Source organism: Sapajus apella, unplaced genomic scaffold (genome assembly GCF_009761245.1).
Source record: "Sapajus apella isolate SASKATOON/1434 unplaced genomic scaffold, GSC_monkey_1.0 scaffold13, whole genome shotgun sequence".
NCBI classification, from domain to species: domain Eukaryota; kingdom Metazoa; phylum Chordata; class Mammalia; order Primates; family Cebidae; genus Sapajus; species Sapajus apella.
In genome coordinates, this window is record NW_022436953.1 from 34,006,420 (window position 1) to 34,027,165 (window position 20,746).

The window sequence follows — 20,746 nt, forward strand, 5'->3', positions numbered from 1 at the left end:
GCTGGTACTGTTCTCTAGAACCTCCACCGTCTCCTGTGCTGGTACTGCCCTCTAGAGCCTCCACCCTCTCCTGTGCTGGTACTGCCCTCTAGAGCCTCCACCCTCTCCTGTGCTGGTACTGCCCTCTAGAACCTCCACCCTCTCCTGTGCTGGTACTGTTCTCTAGAACCTCCACCCTCTCCTGTGCTGGTACTGCCCTCTAGAACCTCCACCGTCTCCTGTGCTGGTACTGCCCTCTAGAACCTCCACCCTCTCCTGTGCTGGTACTGCCCTCTAGAACCTCCACCGTCTCCTGTGCTGGTACTGTCCTCTAGAACCTCCACCCTCTCCTGTGCTGGTACTGCCCTCTAGAGCCTCCACCCTGTCCTGTGCTGGTACTGTTCTCTGGACCACTCCTATTTCATTACTATTATTGTCATCCTAAGAACAAGCAGAAAGAGGCTCTTTAAAAGTAAATGATTGCTGATTCGGGAAGAGATCATTGCAATGAAAGTACACATGCCATTGGGGAAGTAAAAAAGGACAATGATTTTTAAGGGAAAAAATGAGAGGATTAAATAATTGTTTGGAAATAATTATCTTTGACTGCAGAGATCCACAACAGGACAAAGGCAGTCAAGGTTGGACAGGCAGTTGCTGGGCGGGCGTCCTTGCAGAAGGGCCTTCTATGTGTAAGGCTGTGATGAGGCAGGTGCGGTCGCCCATGCTCGTGATCCCAACACTTTGGGAGGACGAGGTGGAAGGATTGCTTGATCCCAGGAGTTCAAGACCAGCCTGGGCAACATAGAGCAACCCTGTGTCTACAAAAAGTATACAGCTTAGCCAGGCGTGGTGGCTGGTGCCTGTATCCCAGCTACACAGGAGGCTCAGGTGGGAGGATGGCTTGAGCCCAGGAGGCAGAGGTTGCAATGAACTGAGGCGGCACCACTGCACTCCAGCCTGGGTGACAAAGTGACACCCTGTCTCAAAAAAAAAAAAAAAGTTTTGACGGCCTTATGTGCAAGGCTGTGGGTCTTGTAGTCTTTTTAGTGATCAGGTATCCATGTCTGAGAACGCCCTCTCCCTGGCCTTCCCCCATTCTATTTGCCAGAGTTTTCATAACATTAGTGACTTCATTTTGATCCTGACAATTTTCATATTAGATAAGATTTTAAGAACACAAAACCTTCAGGTCTTACATAAGACCACCTGTTTCACTATTTTTATATAATACCTTCAGTATTTAGTATTTTTAACATATTAGTTATTGTCATTTGGAATGAGGGTTGATGTTCCTAAAATTTATATTTTCATCTTCAAAAGTATTTGTCTTACAGGGTCATAACCAAATGGTGAGGTAAGAATAACGACCAGGATAACCTTCGTCAGTCCCCTAACTCTTCTGTTCACAAGATTGCAAGCGACAGTACCCGAGCTGCAACTCTCCCCACTGGCCAAATTCACAGCACAAGTGTCTGTTTTTCAGCAACAAAAAGCCTCGGAAGCAGCGCGGTGTTGACGCTGTGTCTCTGCAGTCAAAGTGCCTTCCCGCCACGTTACCTGCTTTCGTTCCTCAGAGTTGAGCAGGAGATAGCGTGGGTCAAACACGATTTTGTGTAATTCTTTCTCCCAGGTAGAAAATGCTGATACCTAAAGAAAGATATTCAATAGAGTTGCTGTTAGCATCTAATGCTGAGCCAGGCACTGTGCTGAAATGATCCATGGTTAAAAACAAATAAGAAAACCAGCACTAAGGCACAACACGTTCAGCGATGCCGTGCTGCATAAGCGCTACACATGCCAAACTTTCCGAGAAAATCAATACCTAGAACATCAGAAAACTTAATTTGTAGACTCGTGACCATTTCCTTCTTGAGTATCTTCCAGGGCTGTGTCCCTGTTCTGAAACTTCAGTTATATCTGCGGAGGTGTGGCATTCTGAAACACCCCATCTCAAAAGGAGAAGCTATATTTGTAAAAATTTTCAGAACCCCTACAGGCCATAACAAAGAACCATGTCTTGGAAACAGGCTGAGTTCAGTTGATTTGTAATCACCGTTTAACCTCTTTTAAGTAGGTCATTTAAAAAATGAATTATTTTGTTGGCAATAGTTTTAGACTTACCAAAATTTTGCAAGAATATTACAGAAAGTTGCCATATCCTCATGCCCAATCTCTCATATCTTTAACGTATGAGCAGGTAAGGTTGTCACCACCAGCACTGACACGTCATTACTAGCAGCAGTCTGCATTTATTCAGGTTTCTTTAGGTTTTACCCAATTTTCTGTTTCTGCGCAGGACCCTGTCACACTCAGCCGCCATATCTCCTTGGACTCCCCTCGGCTGTGACAGGGTCTCAAATGGCCCTTGCCTTTGATGACCATGATGGTTTGACGAGCCCTGGTCAGGTGCCCTGCAGGACGCTCCTTGGTTGGGATTTGTCTGAGGGTTTCCTCATAAATAGCCTGGGGTCGTGGGCTTTGGGAGGAAGACCTCACAGGTACAGGTGTTGATCGACTTACGACCTATGCAACTTACGACCATTTGACTTTAAGACCACAATCGCTAGCCACGACTGCTCCGCGCCTGGCAGCGCAAACGTTGCCCAGCTGGGCGTACGATAGTGCGGACCAGCTTCCAGCAGCACTACCATCTCCATGTGCACCATTTCAACTGTACATATAGCCTACTCAACTTACGACCGAATTGTGTTACGACCGGTCCGTGGTCCTGACTGTGGTCGTAAGTCAAGCACTAGCTGTAAATGCCATTCCCATCACGTCACAGCGGGGTACACACTGCTGACAGGACTCCTCCCCGACAGTGGTGGCCGTGACCGACTGGCTGAGGTCTCCCCATGGCGAAGCCCTCCTCTCCGTGCTGTCCACTCTGGAAGGACGTCGCCATGCGCAGCCCACACTTAGGGGCACGGGTTGTGCTCCGCTTCCGAGGAGGAGAAGTTGCTAATGAGTGACCAGGAAACGTTCTGGGTGGACGCTCGTCCGTGCCTCCGCATTACTTACACACTCAGTGTTTTATTTATGTTGCTATGGACTCATGGGTATCCAGCCCAGCCTGGAGCTGGACTCCAGCGTGACTCTGCTTCTTTTCCTGCTCAGCTTCTAACACGTTGGCCTCGGCGAGCTCCGGCGGCGGGTTCCCAGCTCCCGCGTCCCTCTGACAGGTGCTCATCATTTGTTTCTTTGGGGCATCTCTTTACTTTCTGCCACTAAGGGTGCTCCAGGCTCATCTTCTGCCTGTCCCGCCTTAGCCATTGTACCGATCAATTCTCCAAGAAGCCTTGGCTCTTAGAGAAACTAAGATCTGGGCACGGGTGGGGTGGTTGCTAGAGACATGTCATTGCTTCTAGACTCTCAGCTGATAGAGCAGGGGAATGTTTAAAACATTTAGAATATAAATGCATTCATTTAAAAACAGGGACAACGTACCGACTGTGTCTTGGGCCCCAAGCTGGGTGTTGAGGCTCCTGAGAAAATAAATCAGGAAGCCCATGGCCTAGGGTAATGCTGGTGAGTAGCTAACAGACTCCCGAGATGGCACTAGGACCCGGACACTAGATGGCAGAGACAGACCTGGACACCAGTGGGACATGGCAGGGCCCCACAGCAGCCTGGGGAGGAGGCAGCTTCTAGATTGCTGTGACTTTGGAACATGAATACTCCTCAGTGTTCACAAAGGGGGCTGGGGGGCATTCTAGAACCAGCTGGCAGTGTGGGCAAAGGCTGGGTCATGAACCATTGGGAATGCAGGAATTGCAAAAGGTTGAACATGCCCAGGGATGCCAGAGCCATGAAGGAGCAGGAAGAGGCAGCAGAGACAGAGGCTGAGGTACACGGCAGGCTGAGACCTGGTTAGGAGGCTGGGCGTTCTTTTCAGAGACAGGGGAGAAGGAAATTCAGATGGGACACGCGTTTGAGGAAGACCACCCTGGGATCCGGGCAGTGGCTGAATACCTGGGAGGGTCAGGGAGGGGAAAGGAATTGAAAGTTTACAAAAACAGAATCCCATTCACATGCTTAAAATACTCCTCATAGAGGTTCTATTTCAATAAACATGTGCTTTATTTTTATGGTATAACAGATTACTTTTCTTCACTGGCAATTTCTGTCTTTAACTATCAAATTAAAGCCTTTTCTGTAATACCCATGAGCTCTTTTATTGGGTGGGATGACCCAGGGTCCACCCAGGGATTCCCCTCCACTGAGTGAGGACACAGTGAAGCACTGCTGAGGCTCAGGGTGGGGTGGCGGCACTGGGAGGGTCTCCAGGCAGAATGGGCCCCTTTAGCTTTGACCACGTGCACGTGCCCACAGGAGCATCTGGGGTTGTTAGGGAAGCTATGGGCAGCTCCACTCAGCCCAGCCAGATGGCACACACCCATCTCACAAGGGCCTGTGCACACCCCCATGGTCCCAGCTCTGCAGGAAGAGCAGAAGAGGATTAGACCCTGTGTGGCATAACCACACCAGCTTCTTGAAAATTTTGGAGTTCTAGAAGTAGAATAAAATAATTTTTCAATTAACGATGGATAGTTTTTACATGCAAACAGATTTATAATCTATATAGAAGGTCACATAAGCCATCTCTACAATGATTACAACTTACAATGATAAAACCAACTGTCTCATGTCAGGGACAGTTCAAGGAAGGGTCAGAATACAGTGGCTGGGAGGGGGCCGGGTGAGGACCCAGGACCGAGGTCAGTGCTGAAGGGAAAGCTGAAGAGCCATGTGTGAAACAGGGTCTTTCCCTGTCCTCCAGATGGGCACAGGAATTCTTCCAAAGAAAGGGTCCTGACAGCCATGGGGATGAGGAATCCTGTGAACTGCTTCTGAGGGAAGCCTGACATTCCCAAGCTTGTGAGAAACACGTCACCCAGAGAGTACATTCCTTGGGGCAGAGATTGCACGTGTGTGTGTGTGTGTGTGTGTGTGTGACTGTACACACACATAAGCACACACACTACACATGCAGGCTCATGTACACATGCAGCTGCACACACATGAAAACACATGAACACACAGGACACGCTAACAAACACATACAGTCACACATGAACACATGCACAGGTACATATTGTGCAAATGCACACATGTACACAAAGATGCACACACTGATGCACATATGCACAGGTGTGCCTACACACACACACACACACACACACACACGCACAGTACCACCACCACCACCGAGGAAGTCCAACAATGCAGAACAATCAGAGAAAGAAAAGCCGTCAACTGAGCAGGCAGCGAGCTGTGTATCTCACGTCTGGCTGTGCTGCAGGACTGTTCTCTGGGTGGCCGTGGACAAACCCGGCTGCTTCCAGCCTGTGTCTCTCCAGAACGGCTGGAGTGCGCTGGGAATGCAACACACCGAGAACACCCAGGCTTTGTGTGGGGCCCACCCCAGAAATAAGACATCCTTCAAGCTGTAGCCCAGTGGCTCACAGGACCCCAGGGTACAAAACTCATTGCGGGCTGCTTTCCGGAGTCCCTTGGTTACAGTGGACATGCAGATGAGGCTCAGTACTCCCTCGCAGCTTTCCTGGGCCTGGGGGACGGGCTCATGAGGCTCCCTAGTCTCCTATCACCCTCGCTCCTGTCTGCGGGGAACAAACCCACTTCAGATGATTTGCTGTGTGCGTGGGTGTTCTGTCCAGCAGCCCCAGACAGGTCGCTGACTGGTGGCCAGTGAAGCTCCTTCACATGTGAGCTTCTGCTGCTGCTTAACCAATTACTTCAAACTCAGTGGTTCACAAGCACCACCTCATGTGACTCCATGCCCTGTGTGGGTCCTGAGTCCAGCGTGGGGACACTGGGCTCCTCGACCCAGATCCCACTGGGCTGAGATGAGGTGCTGGCAGGGGCTTTGTTCTCATCTGGTGCTTGGGGTCCTCTTCCAAGCTCACTGGATGTTGGGAGAATTCAGGTCTTGTGGTTGCAGGGCTGAAGCCTGCCATGTCTTCAGCCAGCCGGAAGCCAATCTCAGCTCCAGGCAGCCGCCTGCAAATGCTTCCCCAGGGCCTCACGGTGGGGCAGCTCTTCAAGCCAGCAAGAGAATCTCCCCCTGGCTAAGGCTGAGTCTTACACAACACGGTGCAACATCACCAGGGGTGTGGCACCAGCCCCGCCCACGCTCAAGGGGAGGACGGTCCAGGGGAGCACAGTGGCCTGGTGCGGGGTGAGAGGGGCTTAGAATCCTGTCCCGACACCAGGGCGTGCTGTTCCTTTCGGCGGTCTCCATGGCTCAGTAGAGACCTCTGTCTTTCCTCTTGACTAATACTTCTTTGATTCTTAGGCATTTTATATGTGACTTAGTCCTTAAAAACCTGAATTCTTGCGTAAACCTTAGACCCTTTCCTGCAGTTCGCTGACTGGTGGCCAGTGAATCTCCTTCACATGTGTATTTCTGCTGCTGCTTCTAAACCTTAGACCCTTTCCTGCAGAAGTTCGTGGTTCCGCCCCCTTCCTCACTGCGTTCTGCATCCTGACATCAGCCCCTGGTGAACAGTGACAGCGATCCTGGTGCACGTCTCCACACGCCTGTCCTCTGTCCCCTGCAGACGACGTGACTGTGGCTGTGACCATGGCCATGTCTGTGAATGCTGCAGCCACCTCGATGGGAGAGCAGCAGGGTCTTGTTCAGTCCCCTGGGTTGGAGGGAGAGGGTCTGACTCTGTCCGAGGCCCGCGTTGCTGGTCCCGCGATGCACATTTTCATCTGGTCACTGTTCCAGGGCCGGCGCTCCACCCTGTCTGAATCACAAGAGTGGGGACTGGAGGTCACCTGGGCTGGGCTGGAGATGTGCCCTTTCCTCCACTCTCAGCCTCCTGCAGTGGGACTCTCTCTTCTCCCCCTGGGAGCACTGGCTGCAGCTCCCCGGTTCCCTCATTAGTGTCTGTGTTACAATCGATTACCTCTGATTTTCACAGTGAGAGAAGCGGGAGCTGGTTGTTGGAAGCGCAGGAGCCAGAGGAGCTGCAGAGGAGGCACCGTGTGGCTGCTGGCCAGGGCAGAGTTTCCAATCCTGGCAGGTGCCACCACCAAACAGAAGTCGCCCAAGCATCACCCTGCAGATAGTGGCCGGTTGGCAGTGGGCGTCCTGGACTGCAGGTCACCGGGTGGCACCGTCTGAGCCCGCAGGCATCACTGCTGGAAAGTGACGCCTGGACGGGCACCAGGAGTCTGAGGTGCAGGAGGGGACGCTGCACCTTCCCCGCAGCCACAGGAACCAGGCTGTCCCTCTCACAGCTGTTTTCAACGTCCTCTCAGTGGCGAGGACCTGGCCTGGAGAACCCAAAACTGTTTTCCAGATCAGGTGGTACGATGAAGACCTCACCGGCAAAGCATGTGGCCATGGTCATCTGGCTCTGGGACAGCCACGGCTGTCTCCTAACCGCCCCTCCCTGCCTCGTCACCTCCTCAACCCACACCTAAAACTTCTCCTTCAGGAGCCCGCGACTGAGTCCACAATTCAGCTGTGTGCTCAGGGCCCTGGCGGTCTGGCCCGGCTCCCTCCCAGCGTTAAGGTGGCTGTTTCTCTGGTCAGCCGAGCCATGAGCGGCTCCCAGGCCCAGGCTTCCCTGAGCAGCCACACCGGCTGGAGCAGACTCTCAGCAGAGAAGAGGCCCCAAGCACCGCCGCAGCGCAGCGCTGTCCATGCCTCCAGCTGCGGATGCGCCAGGGTGAGGCCCTATCGGAAGGCAGGCACCTCAGCCCTGGGAAGGCAACCAAGACCTTGGATATAAAGAAGAAAAAGGTCACCATTCACAAAACAACACCAGAGAAAACCGGCTGTAACTGCAGTCCCAGCTTCCCCAAAAGCCTCTCTGAAGACTGAGAAGCTCATCATGCCCTGTTCCGGGGGACACCTCAGCACCAAGAAAAGGGGGTTCCATTCAAGTAAAGTGGCCGAGAGCTTGGGGACGGCTCAGCCACACGTGGGACGTCAAAGTCCTGGAAGTGCCCCATGCATGTAACAGAAGCTGCCTTCAATCTTTAAAACCAAAAGAGGCTCTCAAGTATTTTTCAGTCCTTTGATCACAGAAAATGGCAGGGATCCTCATGAGCAGAGAAAAGGGTGAAAGCTGGCAAAAGGATGGTGCCTGCCAGTCCTGAACTGGAGGATAAAGCCCCAGCCTGGAGGGGCCTCAGGTCAGGGGCGCAGTCCACGGCCTCTCCACGGAGAGCTGGAGGCACGCAAGCTCCCTCCCTGACGCCGGGGCTGGGCTCACCTTTGTGCATCCGTCTGTCTGCACCCCCACCCATTCATGGCTCCTGATGTGGTCCTCAGGGTGTCCCAGGGACAGCCGCTGCAGTCTCTGCTCCTCAAGGAAGGCTGGGTCATACAGGGTCCCCCACGTGTGGCTAACTTCCATCTCAAGCCAAAACCTGGCTACTTTTGTGAAAGTCCTGGAAGCTAATGTTTTGAACACATTTGATTATCGAACCAAATGTATTTACTTTTACTTCCTTGTATCTTAAAATGGCCATAATAGACCTGGAATCTGAAGTGTTAATCAAATTAGAGGTGATTTTTCCTTCTGGCTTTTACGAGTGCAAACGCCCTGCGGAAGGAAGCAATCTGTCACCATTACCCTCCTCTCTTGATGACCCTGCAGCTGGACCTTTGAAATACAATCACGATTTCCTCTCACAGCCTGCCCCTCCCCTCGTCCAGGCCCCGTGGGCAGAGGACAGGCTGCCATTAGTTATCTGGGGCCTGCGTGGAATTCACTAATGTAAATAAATGAATAAAGCCCCTAGGGAACATTATGTTATATTATTTCACATTGTGTTGAAAACACAAGAAGACAGACAGGCAGACAAGTCACACTGCTCCGAGGTGTGAGGGCGCCCTCCCTCCCCTTCCTGCCATCTCCATCTCTCCTGTCTCTTCCTGTCTCCCCTGGTCTCAGGAAAACTGACCAAAGGCCTCTGCTGGAGCCACAGAAGTTTGAGACCACTAAGAGTGGGGAATGGGCCCCGGCCATGCTGCACTCCCAGTGGCCACATGAAGAGAGTTCGTAAATCTCCCTGGGCCTCAGCCCAGAACCTCTGCTTCCAGGGCCAGGGGCTGAAGACTTGGGCCATGCCCCTGTCCCCAAGCTCGTCCAGATTTGCTGCTCCATTTCTGCAGCTCCTGCTCCCCCACTGCCCTGGAAATGCCTTCTGGATCCGCAGCCCACCTGGCCCCTCTGAGCCCAGATGCTCCAGCCCACGCCCAGCAGAACCCTTCCCAGGACTCTCTCCCCCATCCCCCAGGTCCCACTGTGCCTCCCACAAGCCCTAATGATCCCGAGAACCCTAATGATCATACCAGGGTCACCCGAAGAGGGACCTCTGAAAGGACAAAAGACAGCTCCTGAGTTCCTAAATCAAAATCCAGTCTTCTCAAAAGGACTTTCTCTCCTGGCCCCTGGGTGAGCATCACCTACTTCTGAGAGATACTTTGCAGAAAGAAAATGTTCTTAATAAAATATCTCTAATATATTCACCTAAACAGCAGGATTAAATCAAGAACCTGCTGTTCAATGAAACTTCCTCCTGATGGACTAAAGTTTTTAAAGAAAGCTTCTTTGGGGTTTGTACCAGTAAGAAAAAAACAAAAATAAAACAAAACAAAAAGCAAACCTTCTGCTGAACCATCATTTACATTCTACAAAACCTTCACCCGCTGCCCCAGGGCACACCCCCATGGCACAGCCCAAACTCCGCCCTTTTTAGACTACTAAAAACCCCAGGGCCCACCCTCCATCACTCCAGAAGTCCATGAATTTCTGAACTGAAGTATTGAACAAATGCAGTAAAAAATCTTGTTAATCACTCAGTCCATGAAAAAGCGGCCTTTCAGTGCCCCCCTGGTAAGCACCCAGAAACCGTTTGGGTTTAGCTATCAAATCCTCCTGAGCATGAGCAAATCCACGGGCATATTTTATAAAGCTGAAAAGTCGTAAATGGTGGCATTGCTTTATGATATTGGCAGTAAATTTGGATTGATCTTCTCTACTCATGAGCAGTGTGCGGCCTCTCCTGAGAATCCTCATAAGCCCCAGGCCGAGGTTCACCCCCGTCTCTTTCTCTCGGGGCAAACACACAATGCTGAGTTTACTGCTTCACATTCAGATGATTTTGTTGATTCCTGTACAATAATCTGAGAAGAAGAAGCTGAAACGAATCACCCATCCTCAATGCGGTAAGAAGGCACTCAAAATCTCATTAGTAGCATCTCTCAACCAGGGCCATTTGGAGAAATTCAGGAGGCCGTGTCAGCTGAGCCTGCCAGCATCCCTGCCTGGGACGAGCAGGCTGGCCTCGGGCAGGTGGCTTAGTTTGAAACCGTGCTGGTAAATTGGGCCTGGCTCATTTCCAAAACAAAGAGATGGAAAACTTGGATATTAATAAGAAAAAATGAATTTTTATTCAATTTCCCAAATGTTCACAATGCCAGCATGTTTCAGGGGAGATGTGCCGTGTCTCCCAGCAGATAATCCAACCAGGCCAGACTGGCCAGGGCTGTTTAGAAACTCAGAACTACGGCCATTTCCACAAGGGCCTTGCAATTGGAGGCAATGGGAGGGGCACAGCAGAAGGAGTGGGAACCGCCTGCACATGGGCCTGTGGGCACAAAACGGCCTCTCCTGCCTCTCACCCAGTGACACCCCCGAAGCGGACCCTGCTCCCACTCTCCTAGATGGTGGCTCTCTTGGTAAGGCACAGCCGCAGGGGCATCTGCCGAGGTAAGCAAGTTCCCTGTGAGAGGGCGGCCCAGTCACTGGTTGGACACCTGGGCATCGGGCCGTCCACCAGGATGAAAAGGAGTCCTCGAAGGCACATGGGGAGCGCCCAGTGGCACCTCCCCTGCAGCCCCTTCCTCCTTAAAATTCCTAAGGGGTAGGAGTTGCTCAATTTTTCCTGCTCCTCAAAAGCTTAACCCAGACCCCGGACAGCACCCCGGCCCTAACCCTGTGAGTGTTCTGCTCAGACCTCCCTGTTCTGCAGGGAGCTGGGCCCCACGGCAGCTGCACCCCTGCCCCGTCTCTCCAGGACCCTGGGAGTTCCCAGCAGCAATGGCTGTGGGGGGCCAGGAAGCAGCCTGGGGAATGGGTGCTGACTACAGAGGAAACCTGCTTTTCAGTCTGAAAGGCCATTTGCTGTGTTCATATAAATAACCTCACACGTGGGGCCCGTCACTGCCATCTGCATTCAGCCTTACTTTGTGAGGAAATCCGACCGGGCTGGAACACTGCTTCCAGCTCATTTTATATCCAGCAGCCAAAGCAGGAAATGACAGTCAGTGGAAGGAGATCTGAATATAAAATTCCCCCTGCCCCCCAATTCAAAGTGAGGTTTGGAAATCAGCTACACTTAAGACATCCTAATTTTACTAAAAACAGTCACGGTCACCCATAGGTGTGGGAGTCCCACCTGGGTGGCATGGACAACCCCTGGGGAAGCTGCACCGTGACCTGGCCCAGCTCCCCCGGGAACCTCATCTGCACAGTGGAGGCTCCCTCAGGCCACCCAGGACCAGGCCCTCCCCGTGGACCTCGCCTGCCTGCCTCTCAGGCCTCACGCCCACAGGAGAAGCCACAAAGGCGTCTTTCTCCCTTCAGAGGCAAAGCAGGGCCTCCTCTCCACATGGGCTCGCCCTCAGCCTCCACTCACTAAGCACCTGCTCCTCGCTCAGCTGGATCAGGAACTCAGCAAGGAGGAGACATCCCGCAGGCCAGGACAGTCACTCAGCCCAACCAGGAACTTAGTGAGGAGGAGGTGTCCCTCGGGTGGGGACAGGAGCTTAGTGAGTAGGAGGTGTCCCTCAGGTGAGGACAACCGCTCAGATGCTGTTCCCCAGGGTCTCCTGCAGGACGCACCCCACGGCCACTGCGCCTTACCCCTCTCTCCAGCAGCATGTCTCGGAAGTGGGTCACACGCTCCTCCAGGGGCAGGAGGATCTGTGGGGGCGGTGTCCTTGTGCCTTTGTCCTCTCTCTTCACCTCCTCTGGCCTGGGACTCCCGCAGCCTTCAGTCCTTCAGGGACACAAGGCGCAGAGAGTTAGATGTGCCCGTGGGGACCCCGCTGGTTTTTATGGCAACCTTTACAAACCCTACTGAAGGGAACTCTTTCAGAAGCACAGTCTCTTTGACAACTCCTTGTAAAGCCTGATTCAGTCTCCCCAGCAGAGGTGGAAGGATTGCCCTCGGCAGGCACGGGGAGTGGCTGTGTTCTGGGTGGGAGGCTGGGATTGAAGCCTCAGCCCCAGGCCAGCTGTGAGAAGCTGCAGTTCAGGTGCGGGTGAAACCACACCCCAGCTGCCAACCAGCATGGCTGCTGGGCAGACCTTCACTTCAGCTCCCCGTGCTGCCCACGGCCCACAGCAGGGAAGCCAGGCATCAGCTGCCACTGCAGAGATGGGGTGGTGAAGGGGTAAGGAGCAGGCTTTTCACCTGAACAATCATTTCACTCACTCGCAGCCCCTTCATTCTGGACAAACACCTGGAAGATGGTTATGTGCAGAACCAGCTACGTCCTGAGATCTAGCCCCAAAGGGAAACTCCCGTGACAAAGAAGGAGGCTGGGGCCCTCTATGGGCACAGAGGACAGTGGAGAATGGGGTCACCAGGGCCCTGGGGAAGTTTCCCTCCTGCAGCAGAGGGGCAGCTCCTGCCAAGGCCCCGGACACTGGGCAGCAGCAGGAGCTGCACAAGGTGGAACCCAGGGCAGGCAGGGAGGGAGGGACCCCATGAGACGACCCTGCCAGGCTGGGTGGCCTACCAGTGCTGCCTTCTGAACCATGAGGGCAGGGAGGTGGGGACGCTACTCCTGTGGATGGAGTGCTGGAGGCCTGCCTGTCTCAAGTACCCACTTGGCACCTTGCATTATTTTAACTGCACACTGATAGATCTCTATAGTACTACACTGGATTCTAAGAAACAGCTAGAAATATCCTTTAAAAAAAAAACTAAATGCTGCTGGAAGAAAGTGTCTGGCCAAATGTAGACACTGTTCTTGTGTCTGGCCTCCCTCCTTCTGCCTGGCCCTGCCAGGGAACAGGTCCATCAGCCACCGCCTGCCTCTCAGGGTGCAGTCTGTTCTCCATGATGGGCAGACTCAACCCACGCAGGCTCGGCTCACCCTCGCTCCAACCACGCTGAGCCCTCGTGGGCCTGCTCCTGGCCTGGTCTGGCCGTGCTCCACCTACTGAAGGCCAGGCCCAGGGCAGTGACTGTTCAAAACGACAGTTCCCTGGTGGTTTCGTGGCAATTCCAGCATCGGACCACCCATCTGAGAGCTCCCTCATTTCCTGCTGCACTCAGGTCGAGCTCACCCAGCATCCATGAAGAGGAGCCCACTCACAAGCAGGGGCTGAGTGCCTCCTGCATTCTGGGAGCCGCCTAAGTGCTTGGAGACGTACGCATGGCAGGAATGTGCACCTAAAAGGCCTGGACCTTACCCACTCCTTTCAAAGCCAGCTCACCCCGGGATCTGGACTTTGAGTTTCTGGAACCATAGTCTGGGCTTTCTGATGTTGGTCTAGAGGCGAGAGTCTCTCCTGGGCCACAGTCCCCCCAAGCTCCCCTGAACGCTACAGTAGGCCTAGGATTTGGAACTTGCGTGCTCACCTTTGCACTGCCCAGTTTGAGCAACAGTCCTGCTAAATTGATGAGCCATCATCTCCCCATCCTTCTCTGGATCTGATCACCTGGACACCTTATGAGGTTCCTCATCCTCCACCGCCCCCAGGTCTGACTCAGCAAGAATGCGCTGAGGCTGGTTCAGCCAGAACCGCCCCATCCCCGAGGTCCGTTCTTGGTAATTTTCCATCCACTCACCCCCGACCCTGACCGTGGCTACCAGCTCCTGCCTGTCCAAGCCAAATGTGGAACTGGGCCTGGTTTCTTCTCCTCCTTTGCAACGGTCTTGAATACGATCTGTTTTTATGGCTTTAACTGCTGTCCGCTCTGGTTTTGACAATAGCACCATGTTCTTCACTGAGGATGATTCTGCCCCAGGGGACATCTGACCAGGTCTGGAGACATTTGTGGCTGCCACACTGTGGAGCTGTTACCAGCACCTGGGAGTGGAGACCCGGGACGCTGGGAAACTCCCTACAATGCACAGGACGGCTTCCACCACGCAGGCTCATGCGGCCCAAGTGGGCCTCCCCCCGGAGGTTTGGCTGCTGGGTAAAGACTGCACTACTGGCTCACGCCTGTAATCCTAGCACTTTGGGAGGCTGAAGCGGGCGGATTGCCTGAGCTCAGGAGTTCGAGACCAGACTGGGCAACATGGTGAAACCCCATCTCTACTAAAATAAAAAAAATTAGCCTGGTGTGGTGGTGTGCGCCTGCAGTCCAGCTACTCCGGAGGCAGAGGCAGGAGAATTGCTTGAACCGGGAGGCGGAGGTTGCAGTGAGCCAAGATCTCACCACGGCACTCCAGCCTGGGTGACAGAGCGAGACTCCATCTCCAAAAAAATAAAAAAGATTATGCTCCTTCCTCATTTGGAGAGGAGGGAAGGGGACAAACAGGAAAAGGTACATGTGGTCATCTAGTGGCCAGACGCGGCCGTCCAGGTCTCCCAGCGCCTGCCAAGTGAGAAGCGTTTCCTCACTGTCTGTCCAAGGTCCTGGGAGGTTCCTTAGGACCATGTTTAGGACGTGCTGAGAACACACAATGCCTTATGTCTAACAAGCAGTTTTCATTCACAGGGGCTGCAATATGGATTAATCTCAACGAATGCAAAATGTGCAAAGAAATAAAAAGATTGCTCAGCCCATTAGAGAATTGTATTTATAGACCAACTATTTCAGGAGCATTTACATTCTCTGCTTCTTATGTGATTACATGGAATTTTGAGAAAAGAATATTACCAGTGGATTTCCAATTGTATCATATTCCAAGGGTATAATTAGGATTTCCCTGCAATAAATTTTCATTAGTTAAAAATAGAAATGCGAAACAAAGCCTGTATTGTTGCAACTTGAAATAAGAAGAATTGGCACATTCTGGGCTGTGCGGTGGTGTCTTAGAGCTTGTTCAACAAACTGTTTCATTTAGGACTGCTGCATGCCTTCACATGGCTATCAGTTCAATTAGAATCGGGCAAAAGCAAATGCAAACTAGCTAAATATATTTTTGATATTCTTATGGCTGAATGGCTCCTGCACCTTTAACGAAAAGCAAATTCTAATACTTTTAGTAAAGCTGGCTCAAGCCACATTTTTCTTGCTGGTGAAGGCGGCGTCCCTGCGGGCACACTAATAGGCACAGGCACTGCAGGGGGCTAGCTGGGGAGGCAGCTTCACCGCATCGCAGAAGCCTTGTTAACTCGCGGATCTGGGAAGTTTTCCAGGTCCTATGTATAAGTTGAAAGGGGCCTGGTCTCGGGCCAACCTTTAACCAGAGTAGGTGCTCCCGCAATCTGGGTGCCATAGCCCTGGGGGGGCCCTCACGCCCAGGGTCAGCCCCTCTCTGCCTGCTGCCCCTCTGTGTGGTGACCATCCCACCCCTGAGCAGGGGGTCTACCTTCTCCTGGTTCTGTCCCTCCCCTCAGCCCCTGAGCTTGCCAGTTTATCTGTTAATGATTCGTGTGTATGTGTGTGTGTGTGTGTGTGTGTGTGTGTGTGTGTGTGTGAGTGGGCCTGTGTGTGTGCGCATGCGTGCATCTGCCCTATGCCGGTAAGTCTGTAAAGCTGAGGTTTTCTGATTTTGCCCACGTGTGCAAAGGGCAGCACATTATCCAGTAAAATGCACGAATCCAAGCCCCAGAGCAGCTGGGTTCTGGGCACTGCCACGCCAGCCACGATTTTCCCCTTGTGAACAAGAAACTTTAACGATCCATCTGAGGCTGGGGGGGACTCAGGTCTCTGGGCTGTGCACACCTGGTGTGACCACACAGCTCACCCTGAACCCTCAGAGGTGCTTCTCTTCACCCAGATCCTTTCTGCAGAGCCACCCTGGGGTCGGAACCGTTGCCCTGGCAGACAGATGACAGACACAAGCGGCTGCCGGCTCCAGGCCAGAGGACGGGGGCGTGTGGCGCTGTTTCCCCAGCCAGGCTGAGGCACCCACCTGCTCCCTCGCAGGCTGACACCCAGCTGCCTTGTCACAGCATTACACGGACAGGCGGAGGCTCTGACAGCCCAGCTGGGTGTATCAAGGTCCAAACCTCTCTGTCCGGAAATGCACCAAGGCCTTCAGCCCCAGCATGCTCCCGTGAGGTGGTCCTAACACCCACCTAGGGCTGTCCTGTGGATTGAGTGAGACGGTCCGCATCAACCCCTCAGAGCAACCCCTGCTGCTCCTTCCCTCCTTCCCTCCCTCTCCAGCTTGAGGGCGCACAGCAGGGCTGTAGCTGCAACAAGGAGCCCCTCACTGCCCAGGGAGCTTACAGTCTAGTGGGACATGAACTAGTTACACACATGTTAAGCCTCAGCTGCACCAGGTGTGTCAGGGCTGAAACACATAGTGCAGAGACTGTCAATGCCAGAGGGGCCCCATGGCTGGCTTCGGGTGGGTGTTCTCACTAACACGATCATTTGAGAGACTCTGCAGAAACAGCAGACATTCTAGTGGACCAGGGCTCCAAGGCAGAACTTGAGCAGGGAAGAGGAATAAATGCTGACACAGGTTGAGATGGGGTCGCTCTGCCAGCGAGCTGCCATCCGAGGTGGTGGAAGTGTTGGCGTGTGAGTGAGGACCTGGTTCTGGTGAAGCCTGACTGCAGATGTGATGAGGTGAAGGTGTTTCTGAGCCTTGCAGGTGAGGATGACTTGCTGTACAACCTTGACCAGAATACGGAAACTCTCTGGACCTTATTCATGGTAAGATACATGCCTCAGGCCAGATGATCTGAAAATGCCTGGCAATACTGCAATTCTACGATGCAAATGTGATCCCGTTAATTTCATCCTGATTAAATATTTAAACATCTCGACTCTGCCATCAACTTATCAGCTCTGCCTCCCAGCTTCGCAGTTCTATAAATCTGATGAACAGGCCTCCTGCGTCTTCATCCAGCTTGTTCATAAAAATGTTCCACAGGAAGAGCCAGACACAGGCCTCTAGCAGGTTTCCCAGCTGCAGCCCGGCAGACGGACGGCTCCACACACCGTGCTGGTGATGGGCTGTGAGGCCCGGGTGTGGGCACGATGAGAGAGCTGCCCTTGGCCCCGGCCTGCCTCCTCAGTCTGCAGGTGCTGCGCCACCATCAGGGGTCTGCTGACAGCCAGTCCATGGCGGCTTCCAGAGGCCGAGCCGGCCTCACTCCAGTTTCGTTTCATCATAAATGACATCTCTTGCAGCCTCGCTTCTAACAAGTGGCTGCACAGTGCCACACACTGCCAGCATCCCCGGGGGCCCTTTGACAGCATGGTTTGCTGGGAAGGATGGATTGGGAACCTAAAATGTTAGGTGATGATAGAACAAATAATTAATCTGGCCTTTACTCCCAGTTCCTGGCAGAGAGCTCCAAAAAATTCTTGGAATATCCTAAGTGCTAGGTGTGACCTCTGTTATTCATAAGGAGACCCTCTCCACCATACCACACCTTAGCCACGCAAATAAGACCACTCACTGGGTTCTTAGTTTCAAGGAAGGGGCTGGCCTGCCAAGAAACACCAGCCCTGAAATTAGAGGACTGGAATGTCCAGCCCCTCCCACCACCTGCCATCCAGGGTGGGGAGAGGGGCTGGAGACTGAATTCGATCTTCCTGCTAGTAATCAATAAATTAATCAATCATTTCTCTGTAATAAAACCCCAATAAAACCCTTGAACAATGAGTTCCAGAGTGCCCTAGTTGGTGAACACATCAGCACACTGGCAGCAGGGCAAACGCAGGGGGACAGAGGGTCCTGCCCTCGGGACCCTTCCCGATCTCACCCCCCAAGTCTCTTCCATTTGGCTGTTCCCAATTTGCCACCTTGATAATAAAACTGTAATCGTAAGCATATCACTTTTTGTGAGTTTTATGAGTCATTCTAGCAAATTGTCAAACCCGAAGGAGGGTTTTGAGGGTTCCAGAATTTGTAGCCACGTCAGACAGATGTGGGGGTGGTCTGGAATCCCACCTGCAGCACTGTCTGAGGTGGCGACGGTCTTCTTGGTGCCGAGCCCTTCCCCTATGGGGTCTGCAGTGTCTCGGGGTGGCTGGTGTCAGAATTAGACTTAATCGTAGGACACCCAGGTGGTGTCAGAGAACTGCTATCAGAACTTGGGTGCCATCAAAGTCACTTCAGTTGCACTCAGCAGGCACTTCCGTGGGGACTACAGTGTGGTCCTCCCGACAGGCGCAACCTGCCTCGTTGCTCTGAGCCTCCAGGTTGTTCGTCTATTACAGAACTCACTGGCCCCACACAAAAGCAAACAAATGAACGCAGTTGAGGGAGGTTCTGAGACCACCACGAGGCAGGCAGGACACCCACAGACAGATCCTGGGAGGAGGTGAGAAGCCCTGTGCTCATCTGGGAGAACATTTCAGACTCAGGGCTCAGCTATGCAAGGGCCCTCAAGTGGGAGCATCTCAGAATGTTCCGGAGACAGTCGCAAGGAGGCCAGTGACAGGAGGGGTGGGGGGCAGTGCTCAGAGAACTGCGGGGGTCCAGGCCCTGCTGTGTCCTCGCCCACGGCAGGGCTGTGACATTTTACTCCCAGTGACATGGAACCCCAGAGCCTCTGAGCAGAGTGACACATCCTGGCCTCCGACTGCCCCGAGTCCTGACTCAGCGCTTGCTTCTCTGCCTACCTGGCCAGTGGCCACTCTGAGCGCAGAGACAGCTCTGGGCAGCACCTGAGGAGCCAGGGTGGGAGTGGGTTCCTGCCTGGGGCTGCCTCTGGCCAGGGTGGGAGTGGGTTCCTGCCTGGAGCTGCCTCTGGCCAGGGTGGGAATGGGTTCCTGCCTGGAGCTGCCTCTGGAGCGCACGGTTATTCCCACCAGGACACCACGGAGCTGAAGCCCTGCCCCGTCTTCTCAAATGCGCCTTCCTAGACACCCCAAGACTCCCCCGTGACAATTTCCTTGGTGTGTTTTTGAAAATCATGTGTTGTTCCAGTTGGGGCATGAGTGGGAGGAGGCCACCTGGAGGAAAAGATGCCTGACCAGGTAAAGTCATGACATCAGGCTGAACCTGCAGCGGGAGCTCCTGGTGAGTGAGGGGACACTCTTCTGTCAGTCACTGTGGCGTGGACCAGAGTGCTTCTTTCCTTGCCTTGCTGTCGCTATAAGGTGATGTATATCTGCACACATTGCCTGGCCCTTTGGTCAGGATTTGACCATCCCAAGGGTCTCTGGCCTCTGACAGGTCTCCAAGGCTGTAATTCCAGGGCCTGGTGCCAGGCTTCTGAGCTGCAGGAGGTGCTGAGATGCTATAAGACCCACGAGCATCCTACGCAGCTGAGCTCCAGATTCTGCTTTCTAAAGGAACATGGTTCCAGGGTCCCCAGCCTTCCTCTCACAGCATGTGGGAGTCCTGGTCCCCCAGGCCGGCCCCACCCCAGCCCTTGTCTTGGCACCACACACCTTGCCCTTTTGAGTGACACTTCCGGGATTTGCCCAGCGTGGAATTATTGTCACATTTCTGTAAGTCTTCTGAATGAGTAGCCACTGAGTTCTACTCTTATTGAAAAACATTGTCAGAGAAATTTACAAAACAAGGTTACTTTTGACAAGTGTGCTATGGTTTTGCTATTTTCAGCTCTATGCCGTGTAGGCATGAAAAGCAAGATGTCAAGGCCAAAGCAAGGCTGGACCCCCGGCTGGCCTGGATCATAATTGCCGCCCGTCCGTGGATGTGCATTGCACTGACCTCTACAAGCCCCACCTTCTTATCCCCAAATGACAACAACAGCAGGATCTGCATCTCAGGGTGGGCTGGGAGGCGGTGCTGGGCGTGAATGAAACGTTTGGTCTCTGAGCTAGGAACCTGGGCTTCCCCACCGCTGTGCTCTGTGCTCTCCAGAAAGTCTCTTCACTTCCCCAACCCTCCATTTCTTCATCTATAAAGCGGAAATAATAATAATATCAACCACTTGGGATTTGCTTGTAAGGATTAAATGAAATAAGAAGAATCCCTTATATCCATTGACTGCCCAGTGTGTCAAACCTTCTCCCAGCATCCCTCCATAACCTCATTTCATCATCAGCACGACCCCACTGTCCAGGTGGGAAAACTGACATCATGCATTTAAAGTATTAACACCATGGCTGGTCTATAAACAGCATTCATGACAATGATGATGATGATGATGATACAGTGATGATGGTGATGAAGGTGGTGGTGGTGATGAAGGTGGTGGTGGTGATGATGGTGGTGGTGGTGATGATGGTGATGATGATGGTGATGGTGATGGTGGTGATGGTGATGATGGTGATGGTGATGGTGGTGATGGTGATGATGATGGTGGTGATGGTGATGGTGATGGTGATGATGGTGATGGTGATGGTGATGATGGTGATGGTGATGATGCTGGTGGTGATGGTGGTGATGGTGATGGTGATGGTGGTGATGGTGATGATGGTGATGATGATGGTGGTGATGGTGGTGGTGGTGGTGATGATGGTGATGGTGATGGTGGTGATGGTGATGGTGATGATGCTGGTGGTGATGGTGGTGATGGTGATGGTGATGATGCTGGTGGTGATGGTGGTGATGGTGGTGATGGTGATGGTGATGGTGGTGATGGTGGTGACAGTGATGCTGGTGATGGTGGTGATGGTGATGGTGGTAATGATGATGGTAGTGATG

General features: G+C 53.0%; 1 protein-coding gene across 1 annotated transcript in view; it reads right to left on the reverse strand.

Moving 5' to 3' along the window:
• Positions 1 to 20,746, reverse strand: part of TCERG1L (transcription elongation regulator 1 like) — a 206,868-nt gene that overhangs the window by 10,803 nt on the left and 175,319 nt on the right. Inside the window, exons 9-10 of the mRNA XM_032282028.1 lie at positions 11,895 to 12,030; positions 1,540 to 1,629 (exon numbers count right to left, since the gene is read on the reverse strand). Coding sequence (XP_032137919.1) covers positions 1,540 to 1,629; positions 11,895 to 12,030 — 226 coding nt within the window. The remainder of the gene's footprint in view (positions 1 to 1,539; positions 1,630 to 11,894; positions 12,031 to 20,746) is intronic.